Genomic DNA, 19,065 nt, shown 5'->3' on the forward strand with positions numbered 1-19,065 from the left:
ACACACAGAGGACCAGTAGTTAGTATTTATTCTTTAATAAAGGTCACTCAAAATATAAATACTTCTGGGCTTCCCTGGTGGCTCAGAGGTAAAGAATCCAATGCAGGAGACATGGGTTCAATCTCTGGTCCAGGAAGATCTCACATGCCTTGGAACAACTAAGTCCTGTGCCATAACTATTAAGCCTGTGCTCTCAAGCCCAAGAACGGCGACTACTGGAGCCCGTGTGCCTAGAGCCCACGCTCTGCAACAAGAGAAACCACCACAACGAGAAGCCCATGCACTATGGCGAAGAGTTAGCCCCACTCGCCGCCACTAGAGAAAAGCCCACGTGTAGCAACAAAGACCCAGCACTGCCAAAGATGAATCAGCTCAGTCACTCAGCCGTCTCCGACTCTCTGCGACCCCATGGACTACAGCACGCCAGGCTTCCCTGTCTATCACCGACTCTTGGAGCTTGCTCAAACTCATATCCACCAAGTCAGTGATGCCATCCAACCATCTTATCCTCTGTCGCCCCTTCTGCTCCTGCCTTCAATCTTTCCCAGCATCAGGGTCTTATAAAATTATTTTTAAAAAATATATGAACACTTCCTAAAGTTATTTTTATTCCCTGGAACTTTTAAATTAGGGATTTATAAGGGTTTCCTTTGTTTTGTTTTCGTATCAGACTCAGATTATCTCAGAGAAGACACAGATATCAAAAAGTAGAATCTTTTTTGTAGTAAAGTAGTAAAATCTTTCTTGCTTTTTCTAAGAACACTGTGGTTATCTAGATAATCAGTTAGTGACAAAAACAGAAGTCCAGTTCTTCTGCATTGCTCGAGAACCTGCTTTCCATGGGTCAGAAATCCTTCTCCAGAAGGTCCCAGAAACTGAGACTGCTTCAGAATCTCCTGTGCCCACCCTGTCATGCTCCCCTTCCCACCCCTGACCCATCTACAGTCTTTTTTTTTTTTTCCCATCTACAGTCTTGCTTTCATTCTTCCAAAGGTATACTGGCTTGAACACTGACCCCAACAGTCAAGAGAGCATTTCTGAAAATTTGCTAAAATAAAAATTTTCTTGGAAAATTCTACCACATCCTGACGTGGCAAAATGTATGATGATGAATCTATTTTGACCCATTTTCAAGCAGCAGGGCATCTGGGCTTCCATCCTTCCAAACCATTCTGCATTTCAATATTTCAGTGGTTATGAATCGTGGACTCCTGAGGGACACAGAGGAAGAACTGACGAGAAATATTAAGAATCTGGATGTGCCCAAAGGGCAAGCAAAGGCTTTCCTGTGGACTTTATAAAGGCTGTGATTTTGTGACAACCCTGTGTGTAGCTCCAAACCACACTTGGGCTTTTACTGGAATCCAAAGAGACCAAAACCCATCACACAAATTAAGGAAAACTCTAACTCAGACTTTGAGGGGGAAGTCAGCCAAACCATACAAAATGTATGAAAAAAAAAAAGATGCAGCTATTATTTTCAAATATGTTCCAGAATTCTGACTGCAAGTATCCACAAGCAAAGATCCCTGGGGACCTGCTTTAACGAATCAAATATTCACTTGTAATTAGGTATCATCGTTTAAGCATCAAGTCACCCCCCCTTTGGTTAACTGCACACTACAGTCTGCACTTATAATGTGAGGGTTTGAAAACCAGAGGTGACCAGGCCATTAAGGTTTTTTCATAATCAGTGTTTTTACAGAAGTGGACCCTCAGCCACTGCACAGGGGAAGTACATGCTATTCTGACCAGATTTGGTTTTGCTGTCTCTGCTGGTTTCTCTTACCTTCCTGCCTGGTCTCCCAAGCCTAACTAGTTCTGGGTGAAACATACATGATGCTGTGGTAAAGAATTAGGTAAGCGCCACCACGCTTCAAGGACAGAGTTCAGAGGAACCGGTGTGTCTCAAAGAGGAGAAGATACACAAACAGGGAGGGAGAGGGGGAAGATAGGAAGGTACAAAGTTCTGTTTACAGACAGTCAAAGCTTCCTCCTTTAAGACAGGATGTTTAAGGTCTGAATGCTTTAATCTTTTTTTTTTTTTTTAACAACTGATCATAGATTTATTAAAAAGGCTGATTTAGGCATCGGCAATGGTGACTTCACCTCGACTCCTGACTCAATACTGATGGAAGTGATCTGCTTGACAATTTCAGAAGGGCTGTGCAGGTCAATGAGTCGCTTGTGGATCCTCATTTGGAATCGATCCCAAGTCTTAGAACCTTCACCACAAGGAGTTTTCCTTGCAGTTATTCTGAGTCTTGGTAGGCATCTGAACTGGTCCTTTCAGTTTGAGATTCTTTTCCTTCACGCCTCTGATGAGGTCAGCACACACCTTCTCCAGAGACTTCACGTTGGGGCTGGTGAGGGTGATCCTAATCTGGTGAATGGCCACCTCTGGCTCCACGAGAGTCTTGCCGGTGTCTTTAAAGGCCATGGCTGCGGCGCAGCTTCCTGACCGACTTGTTCCTCGGCGAGAGTGAACAGCAGTGAGTCAGGAACAAGAGCGGGCAGCACTGAGCCCCACTGCATCAGCGACCACGTCTTCCTCAAAAGTGAACGCTTTCATCTTGGGGAAGGACTTCAGAACATCCTCCGTTCATCTCACAGCCCTCATGCCCCCAGCAAGGGAGGACAGGAAGAAATGATGCGAGCAAGATGAGTCTGGGGCTTCCCTGGTGGTCCAGTGATTAAGGATCTGCCTTGCAAAGCAAGGGACACTGGTTTGCTCCCTGGTCCGGGAAGATCCCATGTGCTGCAGAGCAACTAAGCCCATGAGCCACAACTACGGAAGCCCTCGGGCCTGCCTAGAGCCTGTGCTCCGCAACGAGGGAAGCCACTGCAATGAGAAGCCTGTGCACCACAACGAGTAGCCCCTGCTTCCTGCAACTAGGGAAAGCCCATGTGCAGTAACAAAGTCCCAGCATGGCCAAAAAATTAAATAAATAAACTTTAAAAAAATAAATAAAATGAGTCTGTTGAGTTAGAACACAGAGGAAGAGGTCAGGTTATCCAACTGACAGGTGCCTTAAGTTTATGTTGATACAAATGTGGACAAATTATGGAATGAAATGCAAATTTACTTTTTAAGATTAAGAAAATGGAGCACAAGGCTATTTTCCACCTGTGACAATGGGCTTTCATTACACTGCTGTTCCTGGGGACAGGCATCAGCTGGCTTCCTCGCAAAGGGGCATTTTGTGGAAAAGTCTGAGCCCCAGTTTTTAAGCAGAAGGCTGTGCTTTGCAGGGAAACAGAACCGTGTTCTTTCTTAAAGTGCCAAGGAAGATCTGCTGAATTACCCAAGTCCAAGAAATTACTGAGGGAAGATGACTCCAATTTGCTTCTCAAATTGTGAGGGGAAGGGAAGAAGAAAGTCAAGTAAGACAACCACCGTCTGGAGACTGAAGACAAGTGCCATCCCGAATATAAACACTTCTCACCTGGAGCTGCAGAGGTATAGGTACTTCTGGACTCCACTTTCCTCCTTAAATAATAACTGACTATGACTATTCTCCATTTGAATGCAGAGTTCCAAAGAATAGCAAGGAGAGATAAGAAAGCCTTCCTCAGTGATCAGTGCAAAGAAACAGAGGAAAACAATAGAATGGGAAAGACTAGAGATCTCTTCAAGAAAATGAGAGATACCAAGGGAACAGTTCATGCAAAGATGAGCTCAATAAAGGACAGAAATAGTATGGACCTAGAGCCAGACATCCTGGAAGTCAAGTGGGCCTTAGGAAGCATCACTACAAACAAAGCTAGTGGAGGTGATGGCATTCCAGTTGAGCTATTTCAAATCTTAAAAGATGATGCTGTGAAAGTGCTGCACTCAACAGGCCAGCAAATTTGGAAAACTCAGCAGTGGCCACAGGACTGGAAAAGGTCAGTTTTCATACCAATCCCAAAGAAAGGCAATGCCAAAGAATGCTCAAACTACTGCACAATTGCACTCATCTCACACGCTAGCAAAGTAATACTCAAAATTCTCCAAGCCAGGCTTCAGCAATATGTGAACCGTGAACTTCCAGATGTTCAAGTTGGTTTTAGAAAAGGCAGAGGAAGCAGAGATCACGTTGCCAACATCCGCTGGATCATCGAAAAAGCAAGAGAGTTCCGGAAAAACATCAATTTCTTCTTTATTGACTACACCAAAGCCTTTGACTGTGTGGATCACAACAAACTGTGGAAAATTCTGAGATGGGAATACCAGACCACCTGACCTACCTCTTGAGAAATCTGTATGCAGGTCAGGAAGCAACAGTTAGAACTGGACATGGAACAACAGACTGATTCCAAATAGGAAAAGGAGTGCATCAAGGCTATATATTGTCACCCTGCTTATTTAACTTACATGCAGAGTACATATGATAAACACTGGGCTGGATGAAGCACAAGCTAGAATCAAGATTGCTGGGAGAAATATCAATAGCCTCAGATATGCAGATGACACCACCCTTATGGCAGAAAGTGAAGAAGAACTAAAGAGCCTCTTGATGAATGTGAAAGAGGAGACCTAAAAAGTTGGCTTAAAGCTCAACATTCAGAAAACTAAGATCATGGCATCTGGTCCCATCACTTCATGGCATATAGACGGGGAAATAGTGGCAGACTTTATTTTTTGGGGCTCCAAAATCAATGCAGATGGTGACTGCAGCCATCAAATTAAAAGACGCTTACTCCTTGGAAGGAAAGTTATGACCAACCTAGACAGCATATTAAAAAGCAGAGACACTACTTTGCCAACAAAGGTCCGTCTCGTCAAGGTTATGGTTTTTCCAATAGTCATGTATGGAAGAGCTGGACTATAAAAGCTGAGTGCTGAAGAATTGATGCTCTTGAACTGTGGTGTTGGAAAAGACTCTTGAGAGTCCCTTGGACTGCAAGGATATCCAACCAGTCCATCCTAAAGGAGATCAGTCCTGGGTATTCATTGGAAGAACTGACATTGAAGCTGAAACTCCAGTACTCTGGCCACCTGATGTGAAGAGATGATTCATTTGAAAAGACTCTGATGCTGGGAAAGATTGAGGGCAGAAGGAGAAGGGGATGACAGAGGATGAGATGGTTGGATGGAATCACCAACTCAATTTGAGTTTGAGTAAACTCCAGGAGTTGGTGGTGGACAGGGAGGCCTGGCGTGCTGTGGTCCATGGGGTCGCGAAGAGTCGGACACGACTGAGCAACTGAACTGAACTGATGAGCTTCAAAGGATTTCCCAGGTGGCTCCAGTGGTCAAGGACTCCTACCAGTGCAGGAGATGGAAGAGACACAGGTTCGATCACTGGGCCAGGAAGAACCCCTGGAGGAGGGCATAACAAGCCACTGCAGGATTCTTGCCTGGAGAATCCCATGGACAGAGAGGCCTGGTGGGCTACGGTCCATAGGGGTGCAAGGAGTCAGACACAACTGAAGTGACTTAGCACAGTACTCAGCACATATGCGCTCTGAAGAGCCTTAACACAGCACCCACACACATGTGCTTCAAAAGCACCCAGTTCTCTCAAAAGGCATTCTCTTCCAGAGCCTAAGAGGCACTATTCCTGGGCTGGAGGAACTGCGTTCCCTGGTTGTCACGGAAGACACAAATATGTTTTCTGCAGATTCTGGTAAACATCTCTTACCTAAATCCAAACTTATCCATTGCTACAGAAATGTGCCGTGGCTGTGAAAAGCACCGGTAGGTGTTATGGTCATTCATTGGGATAAGGTCCACATCACTAAACACAAAGCAGTTGTAGTCATAGTCCTTCAAGGCCTCTTTAAAGCCAACGTTGAGGAGCTTCGCACGGTTGAACATGGACTCTCCAGCCTGGTGCAGAAACAAAAAAAGTGCCATTAGATGCCATGAGGCCTTTCAGCCAAACACTCATGGGGACTGGTGACCTGTCTGCTCCACGTGGCCTTTAGACCATTCCTGGGCCTCATTTTCTACCCTCACTTTATAACTCAATCCTGAATAGCATTCCCTGAACCAGCAATCCCACTTCTAGGAGTTATCCTGTAGGACTTGCAAGAATGCAAATGACAGGTGAACGAACAACGTATTCACTCTGTTCACCACATGTTCACCAACGCAAATGGCTGCAAACAGTGATGTAAGCATGACCAGGAAATGGCTTAAACAAACCATGATGCATCCATATAATGGAATAGAGCTGTTTAAAAAAAAAAATAAGGAAGCTCTAAAAGGAAACGATCATCGAGATAGTATTGTTAGGTGAAAGGTGTTTAAACAGATGTGTTATTTATTCTTATAATACATATAGGCTAATTGCAGGAAGGATATCAGGAAACTGGTGACAATGGGGCTTTTTCACTTCTACCTGCTTTTGTGTGGTTGACTATGGTTTGATCATCACATTGTGTCCAGGTATTTGTCACTAAACCAGACACCAGGAAATAAGGCAAACTCAAGTCAGTGTCTGCCCTCCCAGGGCTCACAGTATAGGGTGGGACACAGCAGATATAGTATGTGTGAGAGAGGAGGACACCCGCTTCAGGATGCCAACCACGGGGTCCACAAGAATCGAGTGTGTTGGTGCAAAGGTACTTCCTATTTTATTTACTTCTCTTGTGTATTTTCAGTTCCCTCCCATTAGAACATAAGCTCAATGAAGGCTGGAATTTTTTTTTGCTTTTTCTTCACCCACTGGAAACAGGCCTGGAACACTGCCTGGCATATAATAAGAGCTCAGTAAATAACCACTGGATGGATGGATTGATGGATGGATGGATGGATAAGTAGACAAATGGATGGGCTTCAACATACAATGGCAGATGGCAACCCTTCGGGGAGACTCCAACCTAAGGGGTCTCTCATGGGTCTCTGCTCTGACCAGTTACCAAGACCTGAGGTTAGTAAGGACAGTTAACATCATCGACACAGTCAGGCTTACACTTAATTCACAAGCACTTCAATACCTGTGCTCTCATCCTGGCTGGAATTCTCCCACCACTGCCATGAAGAAACTAAGGCCACGTAAATGACACAGCTGGCACTGGAGCCCAACCCTCCAGAATCCTCACTTCCCAGTCTTTCTCGAGAGCAACAAGATGAGGGCCGTCTACTCTGGGGGAAAATGTGCCCCACGAGGGCCTGCAGTATCTGTATGGTCTCCAAGGTGGGGTGCTGAATAGCTTCTCTCCAGGACTCTAAGACGGGGCCCAGACATTGGCTCTCCACCAGGCTGCCTAAGTGAGCAAAGAGTGCCCAGATGGTGCCACAGCCCCCAGTGTCAGGAGGGGGGCTCGGGGCAACAGACCGCTTGAGAAGACAAGTACCAGGAAGTCAGAAAGAGCAGCCCAGAAGAGTAAATGAAAAATTTCACGTGAGGGCTCCTTTCCTCAGCCCATGACAAAGCATTCTAACCATGCACGGTGAAGGGAGAAGGCTGCGCCCTGGGGTACTCAGGGTCTACTTGTGCTGCTCTGTCGGTTAAAAGAGCAGCACCAAGGGGTCACGGAGAGTTGGACACAAGTGAGCACACACACAGGCACACACGCCAGTTAAGGACCATTTAGAATTTTGCCTTCAGATACTTCTGTGTAAGTCACGAGACCAAGAAAAAAAAATGGCCTAAGTTTAGGAACTGCTTATGAAGTTGTCATCGTTACTATTATTACAATAACACATTGCTAATATTCTCTGGGGGCTCCGATACACCCCGGCACAGGGAAGTATTTTACAAACATGGTGAGTCATTTAATCTCAACAATCTTGTTAACAACCTTCATCCCCAAATCTGATTTGCTTCCTCCCCCCCACACCCTTCGACCTCCTGGTAACAGGAGAGGCCTGCACCTGGAGGCTTCCGTCTTCCTCCTCCAGTCCCATAGGATTCTCAAAGAGTTAGCTTTCTCTGAACATTGTGAGATAAAATTCAGCCCCACTGAACATGTTTCCAAGTGAACAGGCAATGTTCCAACAAAGCCTTTTCCCAGTTGTGGAGCAGACCCCCAAGAGTCGCTGCCCAATTTCCCTTCTCTTGGTCCGCTCCCCAGTGACAGGCGCAGGCTGTCGGTGGCCTTGTCTGAACCACAGGACCTGGCCTATTGGCCATGACTGTTTGATCTAAGCGGATACCTGACTGAGACTACCCTAAGCATTTTCCTCTCGCAGGAACTAGAAATATGGAACCATGAACGGGCACCGCTGGTGCCAACCCCAGGACCAATGGCACTCTGGAGGAGAAACCCAAGGAGCAGAGGGGGAGCATCCCTCCCCCATGTGTGGGGTGACTGGCAAGTGGGTGTATCAATCAAGAGAAGCCAACATCCATCAGTCCAGAGAGGACAGGAGTCTGGGCTGGTCAGCATGCTGGCCTGGGGAAGAGTGAGGACACGTGAGGTGGGAGGCCTGGCAGAGTCTACGCTCTTCAGATACACTTCACGCAGCAAACCCAGTGCCTTTCAGGCAGATCTGGGTGGCAGGGACAAATGTCTCAATAAGTGTCAGATGGCTCTCCAGGGCATTAAAACCTTTTTCGAGAGCACTCATTTACACTAAACATAAGAGCAAGTGATATGTCCACTCAAAACAGAATCCTCATACACTGCTGGTGGGAATAAGAAATGGTGCTGCCATCTTGGAAGATAGTCTGGAGTTCCTCACATGAATAAACAAAAGAGTCACCACGTGATCCAGCAACTCTACTCCCAGGTATATACTCAAGAGAAATGAAAATATGTCCACACAAAAACTTTCAAAGTTCACAGCAGCACTGTCCAAGATAGCTAAAAAGTGAAAACAACCCAAATGGCCGTTAACCGATAAATGGACAAATAAAATGTGGTATATCCATACAATCCAACATTATTCTGCAACAAAAATAATGAAGTACTGCTACATGCTGTAAATTGGATGAACCTTGAAAACATCATGCTAAGTGAAAGATGTCAGTCACAAAGGATCACAGATAAGATTGCACTTATATGAGATGTCCAGAACAGGCAAATCCATAGAGACAGAATGTAGAATTGTAGCTACTAGGGCGGGAGAGAATGGAGGAACTAATTGATAGCGAAGTAGTGTAGGGGAATTTTTTTGGCTTAATAAAGATGTTCTAAAATTGATCATGGTGATAGATGCTCAATTTTGAATATACTCAAAGTTACTGAATTATATACTTTAAATAGGTATATTGCATGATAAGTAATTATATCTCAATTAAACTATTAAAAAAAAAAAAAAGACAGAGAGAGCGAGAAGCCTGCTCCACAGAGGAGAGAGGACCAGAGGGCTGTTTCTCCCTCTTTTTCATTCTGGTCATTTATTGGGTATCTACTTTTTGCTTAAAATAGGAATACAGAAAAAGAAAAGACACAAGCCCTGCTTTTGAGAAGTTCCAAGTTAAACAGGCAATTGTATTTTTACGGGATGATGAGCTCTTTAGCGTGGACAGCTACCTAAAAGGGAAGGAGGAGAAAGGAGCTCCTCAGCCCAGCACGTACAGAGAAGTAGAGGTGGAAACACGAACCCAATCGTAGGAAATTAAGAGAGGGCCTCGAGGAAGCTAGCCAAGTTTAGTTGGGAGGCATGAGAAGAATATTCTGAGACGAGCGAGCAGCATTTGTAAAGTCTGTGAGGAAAAGATAGCGTTCAAGGAACTACAGAAATACAGATTGGGGGAAGCCAGACTAAGACAAGAAGGTGGATGTGGACCAAAACATGTGGCAGGAGAGGGAGGCTGGGAACTTTGCTAAAATAATCAAGACTTTATCTTTTTTATTTAGGCCATGGGAAGCTCTTGAGGTTTTAAATGAGAATTATGTTTTGCAAGTCAAGGAGGAATTTGTGCCCTACTTGCCAACTGAGGGCAGCAAGACCAGTCTAGAAGCCACGGCATGATTACTGGAGATTAGGCATTGACAGGGGGCAAGCAGAGAACGCCTCTTCGGAAGGGCCGAGGCGGGGACTCCACTTCCCCATTTCATGCCTCACTTGCTCCCGGGCCTGTGCACTGCACCTGCGAGCAGCCTTCGTGGGGTTTCCAGGAGAGGCACCAGAATCTGGTCTACTCACCAGGCAAATCCTGCGGTTAAGGCAAGTGCAGCCTTTCCCTGATGCTAACAGGAGAGAGATGACCAACCACCGAAAGCCACAGCGCCAACTTGCCCAAGTTCTCACAGTTTCTGGAAGACCCAGCAAACCACCCTGGCTTCCTTGGGTGTCAGGCCCTCATGAGTCCACCGGCACACACATCCCCTGACCGTGATGGCGCGGGGGCTGACTCCCTGGCCCCTCCACCACCAAAAGACACAGCAGCAAAGAGGTTGGAAACACCAACCCTAAGCCCAGAGTCTCAAAGAATCAGAATTTCTATGGGATGGGAGAGACAATTTTGCTTCTATACACACCCCCTGCCCATCACACCACTCCTCCCCTCCACAATAGCCACAGTAATCCGCAGGCTCTCGAGCCCACAGATCCAGAGGCAGGTCTGCAGGCAGTGGAAATCTCCGCAGAAATACCCTTTTGCATGCTTCTCTGTGCCCCTCAGACTCCAAGAGGAAAGACCCAGGACAAATGGGTGGCAAACAAGCAGAGGAAGCTCTGGCCAGGCAGCCCTGACTGGCAAGCCTCGGGAGGGTAGACAGGCTGGCTGCAAGGGGATCTCCAGAGAATTGCTGGGATTACACAAATGCTGAGTCTGTGGCGGGCTAATATCCACTGATCCATTATTTCACAGCAGTTGGGTCTCTGGCTTTGAACCTTAATAATACAGGAGCCCTGAGTTCGGACAAGGCCCTCAATAAAACCTGGATCAGAGACCTAAGCTCTTCTATCAGTGCGTGAAGGAAACGTGCCCTCCAGGGTCCTGGAGCTGAGGGGGTAGTCCTCTTGTTTGCCACAGTAATTACTCAGAAGAGAGGGCATATCCTTGGGGCATATCCTTGGCCCCTGAGGGAGGAGAACTCAGGTCAGAGCCATAAGGTGCCTTCAGAGAGAACAGAGCTGATAGAACAGCCAAGCAAGGACTCTGGGCAACGTAAACACAGAAAATAATTTTAAAACTTCAGTTCTACAGCAGGATGCCTGCCTCTCTCCCAGGGCCTAAGGCACTGAGATGAGATTTTCTGCAGAAAAACACTCAGAAAATAAAGGCTTCATTTTCAAGAAAGCAATTTGGCCACTTATATTACAAACCATAGAAATGTTTACATCATTTCTGAACCCAGTCTTGTATCTGAAAATCTAACCTCGGGAAATGAATCTACATATGGAAGAAGCAAGCACAGAATAAGCCACAAACTGGAAGATGTTCATTACAGTCTTATTTACACTACTGAGAAAGTGAAAATTACCTAAATGCCTTCTAACAGAGGAATGTCTACACTAATTATGGTAGAACTACATGCTCAACTATTATGAAGGCATGGAAAGTGATGATTATGAAGACTATGAAATAACATGGGCAGATGTTGATGATATAGAATTTAAGGAAAAAAAGCAAGGTGCAAAAGTATACACACATACAATATGAGCTCAACTCCGGCTTGATTTTAATGCAAAATCTCTTTGACCTTTGCACGATAGGCAGGCTCCCACCAACCTCAGCATTTCTGAGTGAGCCCACAGGGGCCATGGCCCTGCCTGGGAAACCCCAGGGCCCAGGATGGCACATGCTCGGGACCATTTACACAGCTTCCCCCTGTGCAGCAGGACCTGGGCTCTGGACTGGATTTGGGGGCACGTGGACATTTACCAGGGTGGCGGCAGTGGCGGCAGCAGTCGCAGCGGCAGTAAGGTCGGCATTCCTCTCTCTCTCTAGGAGGTGAAGGGCACAGAAGAGGAGTAGGTGGAGAGCAAGAAGCAGATCACAGAGAGGAGGTCCTCCTTCAGCTTGCTTTGCTACAAACAGGATTAACAAGGAAAAGCAAAAGGCCCCCACTAGAAGGAAAAAAAGAAAAAAGAGACAAGGATGGCTGCAAGGGAGAGACGTAAGGAAGAGAGGCAAGGGTCTGGGCTGTGGCCACCCTGGTTCCAAGGCAGAGGCACATTCCTAGTAAGTGGTCAGTCATCCCCATCACAAAGTCGTGGGGGAATGACATTTCCCAGAACAATGCCCAGGGAGGCAATTCACCAGCTCAGGCAAGTGCTTGGAAGTGCTACTTCAACATGATCCCTGGAGGCTGGAGCCAGCCACAGACAGAGCAAGGGGAGACACACAGCAAAGGAAACGACCAGTCACTGGGGCAGCAGGTGAGCAGCGGTGGGATGCAGATACCTACAGCCGTCCCACTAAAGGTCCCAGCACCCAGAGAAAGGGGCTGCTGCAGAATGGGGCCGGTCCCACCCCTCCCCAGCCCTGCTCCTGCATACCTCAATCTGGGTGCTGACAGCTCAGGCAGGAAACATGGCAGGGAGGCGGGTGGCAAACACACACAATCAAGATGGAAACCAACCCGGGGCGGGGATGGCCTCAGGCCCAGGCAGCTGTCCTCCGCAGCCGGGCAGATGCACGAGCCTGCTTCCCTCTAACTGTCTTGGCCTCATTTAGGAACCAGCTGTCTGGCCCAGGGACAGAGGTGAGCAGCCAAGGAGGGGAACAGAGGCTCTCACTCACTGAGGGTGCCAGGGGCTGTCTCCAAACCTGCCCACTCCTGGTCTCAGACAAGCAGCTTAGAAGCACCTCACGACTGTGCACAGATGAGAAGGAAGAGGGAAAAAACTCCAAAGCTGGATGGAGACTCTTCTGATGGGAGCTGGGGCCTCCGTTCAGGCCAGGTTTTACCCGTAACCATGACAACCGGACCAGCCTCCCGGGGGTTCTGAGGCTGCGACTCCCAAGCCACTGTCCTCTTCTCGGGACCCAGTGGGACTCATGGGGGAGACTGGCAAATGGAAACGGAGCTGCTCCTCAGTGAGGAACAGACACGTGGCAAGGTGAGGCATTCCAGGGGCCGCAGGTCATTTCTGTCCTGGCTCTGCTGTCCGGCTATCTCGAGATCCCCAGCAAGCTGCTCCCCTCTGGGAGTCTTCCATCAGCAGGAACGGTGTGCAGGGGGGGTACCCACTGCCTCACTGGGGCTGTCAGGGTCAAAACTCAAACTTTGAGACCGTGAAAGAGGCTCAGTCCAAAAGACCATCATGTATTATGACCATCAACCACCACAGGGCTAAAGTAGAGTCTCTGCTGGGCAGGAAGCTTTGAGGGGGCGGAGGGGAGAGGGCCATGCAGGTTCCCAGGGTCATGACCTGGCCTGGAGGGGAAAGGAGGCTTCACTTCTCAGGTTCTCACTTGCCAGAGAGCCAAGAGCAAGGGGTCCTGTCCTGAGAGCCGGTGGAGCCACAGGAAGCAGCTCTGGCTCCACACCCTAACCATCCGCTGCACGGAGCCTGGTGGTCAGGGCGACAAGGGAGTCAGGCCTGCGGGATGTGCGTCTCGGGGCCGCAGGGGCGGGGAGAGCCCGCACACAGGCAAACCCTCCCCTCCCCGCACTAGAAAGCACTACGCGGCTTGGAAGCAGCCCGGAAGGAGAAGGCAGCACAGCTCCACGCCAGGCCTTTGCAGAGCTAAGGGGAGGGCCTTCCACAGTGGCCAGAAAGAAAGCAGCCAGGGGACCGAAGGGAGGCACGCAGGGTGGACGTGTTTGGTGCAGCATGCGCGGAGGTCCAGGAGGGAGCGTGTCTCGGGGATGGCGGTGAGTCCAGGGTGGCTGTGAAGGAGGCTCGAGGGGAAGTGGCGGCAGGTCTCAGTCAGGGTGCCAAGCTCAGGCTTCCGTGCCCTTTAGATCCTCGCTTGTGGGCGAGGACATGGTGGAGTTTAGAGAGGGCATGCCGTGGCTGGAGCTAGAAAACCTGAGTCAGAGCAGAGGCCCCAGAAGACCTCCAAACAGAACCAGAGACGGATCCTGGGCCCTGCTCCTGGGGCAAGGTGCTGCCACGGCTACTACGAACCCACTTGCATGTGTCATCCGTTTGGTAATTCCCCTGGTGGCTTATGTCACAAACATCCTGTACTTCATATTAGAGCTAGTGCTGCCAGATGGTGATCTGCCTTCCCTTCGCCCTTGGTGGTTTTATAGTTTCCTTTCTCAATGAAAGTACAAGGAAGTGAGGTGTACACCCCACCTCCCATCTGCTAAAATATCTTAGTGTCCTCCTCTGCACCTGCGCTGGACCTCAGGTAGGATATCCGAGCCTCAGAGCAGCACCCTTGGCTCTGAAAGGCCGGACCTCCCAGAACCCTAACAGGATGTCCAGGTGCCGGTGGGCGAAGGCAGGAGCAGGGCCGGGCACGGAGAACAGACGGCAGTGCTGCCGCTTCTTCGGGTTCACTCAACCCTCCACCCCTCTTATTGTGAGACGCAAGTTACTATGGTGATCGGAGGGGACTAAACCAAAAGACTCCATAGCTGAGTATGGGTGGGGCAGGAGCCAAGGAAGCGCATGAGAGCTCACCCCTGTGGGTGGAGCCCGAGACACAGCCCTACCCTGAAGAGGCTGGCAGGTGGGCCATGGTCCCTAAGTCCACGACCACCTTCTCCCACGGAGAACCCAAGAATGGGAGGGGGGGTCTCAATACTGGTACTGAGCGGGGGCGAAACAGGAGGCAGGGAGAACATAGTCCTGGGCAGAGAAAACAGGCAGGAAGAAGGGGGGCGGTGGGGCGCGGGGGGAGAAGGAACTCAAAGCAGCTAATGTTTACGGAGGGTTCCCCGTGTGCCAGGTGCGTGCGTCACAGCCCCGTCCCGTGTGTGCGAAGGACCGAAGCCTTCCCCTCCCATGCATGAGGAAACGGAGGTGTAAAGCACTGGAGTCCAAGGTCACCGAGCTGGGAAGGGGCAGAGCCGGCACCCGGGCAGGCTGAGCCTGGAGCGCACTGCCAGTCCTGGCCGCCCAGCTCTGAGGAGGAGGGACCAAGTGCCCTTGAGGAGGGAACTGGTTCTAACGTGCTTAGAGGGCGCTAGGGCACGGGGCTGGGCTCGGAGCTGCAGCCCTACTGTGGCTTACGTGCCTTCCTACCAGTCCCGTCCCCCCGCCCCTGAGCCTCAGCTTCCTCGTCGGCAAAACAGATGAGAACACAACTCTCGGCTTTGTACCTCAGGGGTACAGGTGAATCCCGGCAAAGAATGAAGGCGAAGTCAGGGATAGAGGTGGGGACACAGCCCCCACTTCAGGTAGAACATGCTGTGACTCCATGCGACCCACTGGGGATGCAGGGCTAGGCAGCATTTCAACGTGGCAGGGGGAGGTTTTGTTCTTAAAAACCTGCCTGAGAACCTGAGGGCTAGATGTCTCAGGGGCCCTTCCTATTTTAGGCACTTTCTCTTCTTAAATTGGGTGTGTGTGTGTGTTGGGGCGGGGGCAGTGAGTGAAGTGTCAAGATGACAGCAGGGTGTCTGAGACAGGAAGACGCTGAGAGGCCTAGCTGCTCGACAAATGGCTCAAAAACCCAAGCCAGATGCTCTGAGCTGGAGCATCTAACAGTAACACAGGGAACACGGGAAGGTCCTAAGTTGTAGAGAGGGCATGTTCCAAATGTTTCCCCTCCCACCTCTTTCAAGGCTTGGGTTTTCCTATCATCGCCTTATTATGCATTTCTTATAGATACCATACAAGATATTCTTTGCAGGAAAGGCAGGGGCAACTTCAGGTTTCTTTATGACTTGGTTACCTGGAAGTCAGATCACATTTTCCCAAAGAAATAATCAGGGTGGAGCTGGAGCCAAATAAATAAGATTAGCTGGGGGAGAGGGAGATAAAGGAAATGATTTTCTCAAGGCAGAAAGTTAACCCTTGGAAGAGTAGAAAAAGATGAAGAAATGAAAAGACATGGACTAGGGCAGAGGGTAGGGGTGGTGGGGGAGGGTGAGGGGGAGATGATTATACTGATCAGACTAGAGGGGAGGAAAAAAAAAGAGAGATGTAAATGTTTGAAAAATGAAAAATAAAATCTTTCGATGCTGAGATACATGTGGGAGAAGACAGGAGTTGGGGGTGTTTCTCAGCATCCTAGGGAAAGTGAGGAGGTGGGAGGAGGCCTGCTTTCCCCCAACGTTCAATTCACGGAATAGTTGTCACTTGAGATGGTTCTTGGAAGGAGGTTCCTCCAGTCAGATGAGCTCAGGAAACGTGCCGAGTTCCCTCTGGAGGCTGTCATGTACACCAGGACACTGAAGGCTCTGCAGAACAAAACCTGCCTCACGCTGTCCCCAGCATCTCTCAAATGCACGTGACCTCAGATCCCCATTTCGGAGAGCACACATGAGAAGTCCCGTCTTGGGCAGTGACCGGTATGAGCCAGCACAGTGGTACCGCTGGTCCAAGCTGGCTTGCCTATTTATTGTTCTGCCAGCCTGGACTGGGGCAAGCAGGAGGAAATAGCTGGTATAAGACACGTGGAAATCTGTTGTTTGAAACTTGGGTACTATCTATATAAATCCTGCCATAGGAACTTAGGACAGCGGCTAAATTTTACCGGTCCAATATATGTTTGACTTTATAAGTGAATGGGGCAATCTCACATTTACCTAAAATACAACCTTTCTATACATTAGCATTCTCCACTCCCATCCCCAAGTCTTCCTTGACCAGAGTCACCTAAATTCAAACACTTGGCATCATCACTCTCTTTAACACTCTACTCAAGTATTGTATTTTAATCTATATAGTTTATATGCCACCTAGACCGCAGCTGTCTAAATTCTGTCCAGGCAGATTTGTGGGAGGCTATCAGACACCTTGATGAATACAATCTGCCATGGTGTCTCATCTACCGGTATAACAATTATCAATGAGGTAAAGGAGAGGTAGCTGGCGTGGCTTGTGGTTAGTAATCCCTGCTGGCCTGGTAACCGTGGCTTTCTCTTCCAGGCGCTCAGCCACTGCTTTAATAATGGGCTCCTGAATCCTGCCATGATCAACACGTGTACACTGGCATCAGACAAGTGTTCCTTGACAGCAGGGCTTTTTTTAAACAAATACTTGTTGGACTGAAGTGGCTTGGATTTTGCAGTGCATATACCTATTCTCTCTTACATAATACAAATATTCTTCCATGATAAAGCACAACTGTCTGGCTATCTTACAAGCAGATTTTCCTGGGGCCTTGGTCTGTGCCTCGCTTGGCCAAGGCCCTCCAACAGCCTTGAGGGGTTTTGCCTGCCACCTGTTCTCCCACCTTGAGATTCAGTTCTTGAGATTATTAGCAAATTGTTCCCTGGAAGGGTCCCGCTTGCCATAAATGAGGGTGGAGGCTTCAGGACAGGTAGAACCAGGAAACTTTTTCGTTTCTTTAGCATCTCTCTGCTTTCTCCTGACAGTGTTCAGAAATGCGTGATGGACACATTGCTGTTTCTAGCTTTTTTTCTGGTCCAAGGAACACTCACAAAGTTCCTCAGTTTTGATGCAAGCTGTCAGCTGCTAATAATCTTTCTATTCAAACTAACTTACTACAAGCAGATCCATAGTTTATCTTGAAATGAAACGGACACTGGGCCTTTTAGAAATGGAAATGTATACACTCTGTCTCCTCAAAGGAATTTCAATGGAATTTAGTAGACAGATAAGTTAGATGTGTTATTCCACCTGGGAGGTTATAGTCTAAAGATGGGAATTTAAGTATTCAGGCTAAACTTGAAATATCAAAGTTAAATTCTCAGGTGGGGGCAGGGGGAACGATACAGCATGTAGCTCATTTGCACCTGAAGGTGGTAATGGTAGAATTTCAAAATGCCAGATGTCTAAAAAATTATTTCTATTCCTTCACCCCTCATTACTCATATATTTGAGTACATAAATGTGTGCGCACATGCGCGCACACACATACAACATATATACATACACACCTTCCCTCCCTCCCTCCATCCCCCCAGACCTCACCTGGTTGATAACATAGATGCCATAGTCTAACTGCTGACGCTGGAGGATTGGATGCAAGTAATACAGCCAGTATTTGAGGTGTTCCTGCCGGTTGCGGAATGGAATGATGATGGCCACCTTGTGAGGGGAGATGCAGTCCGTGGGGGAGTAGCGACCACCCAGCTTCACCTTCGGGTTCTGCTGCTCCACAAGCTTCAGGTCCACAGGTATGTTAAACTCAATCAGCATGGGGCCGACTAGAGAGGTGGGGGAAAGGAGAAGACGTCAGGCTCCAGGACTGCCCCAGGAAGCCACCCCTGGGGAGGCAGTGTGGCCGTGGAAAAGGCTCAGGCCGAGCACTAGGTACCATGTCCAGCACCAGTGTGACCAACCATCTCGGAAAACCTTTCAGCCCCCAGCAAACCCAGACAGCCGGGCCCCCTCTGAAGCACTCTCCTATCCCCAGGACCCACTCAAACTCTTACGTGGCTCAACTGAAAAATGGAAATGGAGTAATTCTTGCTCAGACTTCCGGAAAAGCTGTTGTAAGGATCAGAGAGCACGGTTGAGAAAGCATTTCTCAGAAATCCTGACGTTGAAACTTAACTCTGCCACCTCCCAGCTGTGTGGCCTTGGACAAACAACTTACATCATCTCTCTGAAACTAACCTAGTTGGAAGGGAAGCATGAGTGTGTGTTGAGGAAGCTCAGTGTTGAGGAAATCGGCCTGAAGTCAGAAGGCAGCAGCGAGTGGTTACCCATGTCTGGGGAAGGGATGTGATGCATGAATGAAACAAACTTGAGGGAGAGGGGCTGGAGGATCTGGGGAAACAGAGAAGGAACAGCCAGAAAGAACACCAAGAAGAACACTTATTATAAGTAGGGGATGAAGAAGGGAGGAAAAGTCAGGGAAGACGCCACAAAGATTCTGTCCTGAACATGGCTCCAAATGAGAGAATTAAGTTCCCTGGTGCCTCAATGGCAAAGAATCCTCCTGCAATGAGTGAGACCTGGGTTCGATCCCTGGGTTGGGACGATCCCCTGGAGAAGGGCATGCCAACCCACTCTAGTATTCTTGCCTAGAGAATCCTCATGGACAGAGCCTGGCAGGCTACCGTCCATGGGGTCACCAAGAATCAGACACGACTGAGTGACTAGGTATAGCACATAAAAGTCAGAGAGCTCGGGGCTTAGCAGAAAAACTGATGAGACCCAGATGGTGGATTCGGAGGTAGAGGCAGGTTAGGAGGAGA

At 48.6% G+C, this 19,065-nt stretch overlaps 1 protein-coding gene and 1 pseudogene across 1 annotated transcript in view; both read right to left on the bottom strand.

The window, feature by feature from the left end:
• Positions 1-19,065, bottom strand: part of B4GALT1 (beta-1,4-galactosyltransferase 1) — a 53,547-nt gene that overhangs the window by 6,581 nt on the left and 27,901 nt on the right. The window contains exons 2-3 of the mRNA XM_065946600.1: positions 17,834-18,069; positions 5,628-5,815 (exon numbers count right to left, since the gene is read on the bottom strand). Coding sequence (XP_065802672.1) covers positions 5,628-5,815; positions 17,834-18,069 — 424 coding nt within the window. The remainder of the gene's footprint in view (positions 1-5,627; positions 5,816-17,833; positions 18,070-19,065) is intronic.
• On the bottom strand, positions 943-5,619 carry LOC136176417 (small ribosomal subunit protein uS10-like; annotated as a pseudogene).

Source organism: Muntiacus reevesi, chromosome 10 (genome assembly GCF_963930625.1).
Source record: "Muntiacus reevesi chromosome 10, mMunRee1.1, whole genome shotgun sequence".
In the NCBI taxonomy this organism is placed as follows: domain Eukaryota; kingdom Metazoa; phylum Chordata; class Mammalia; order Artiodactyla; family Cervidae; genus Muntiacus; species Muntiacus reevesi.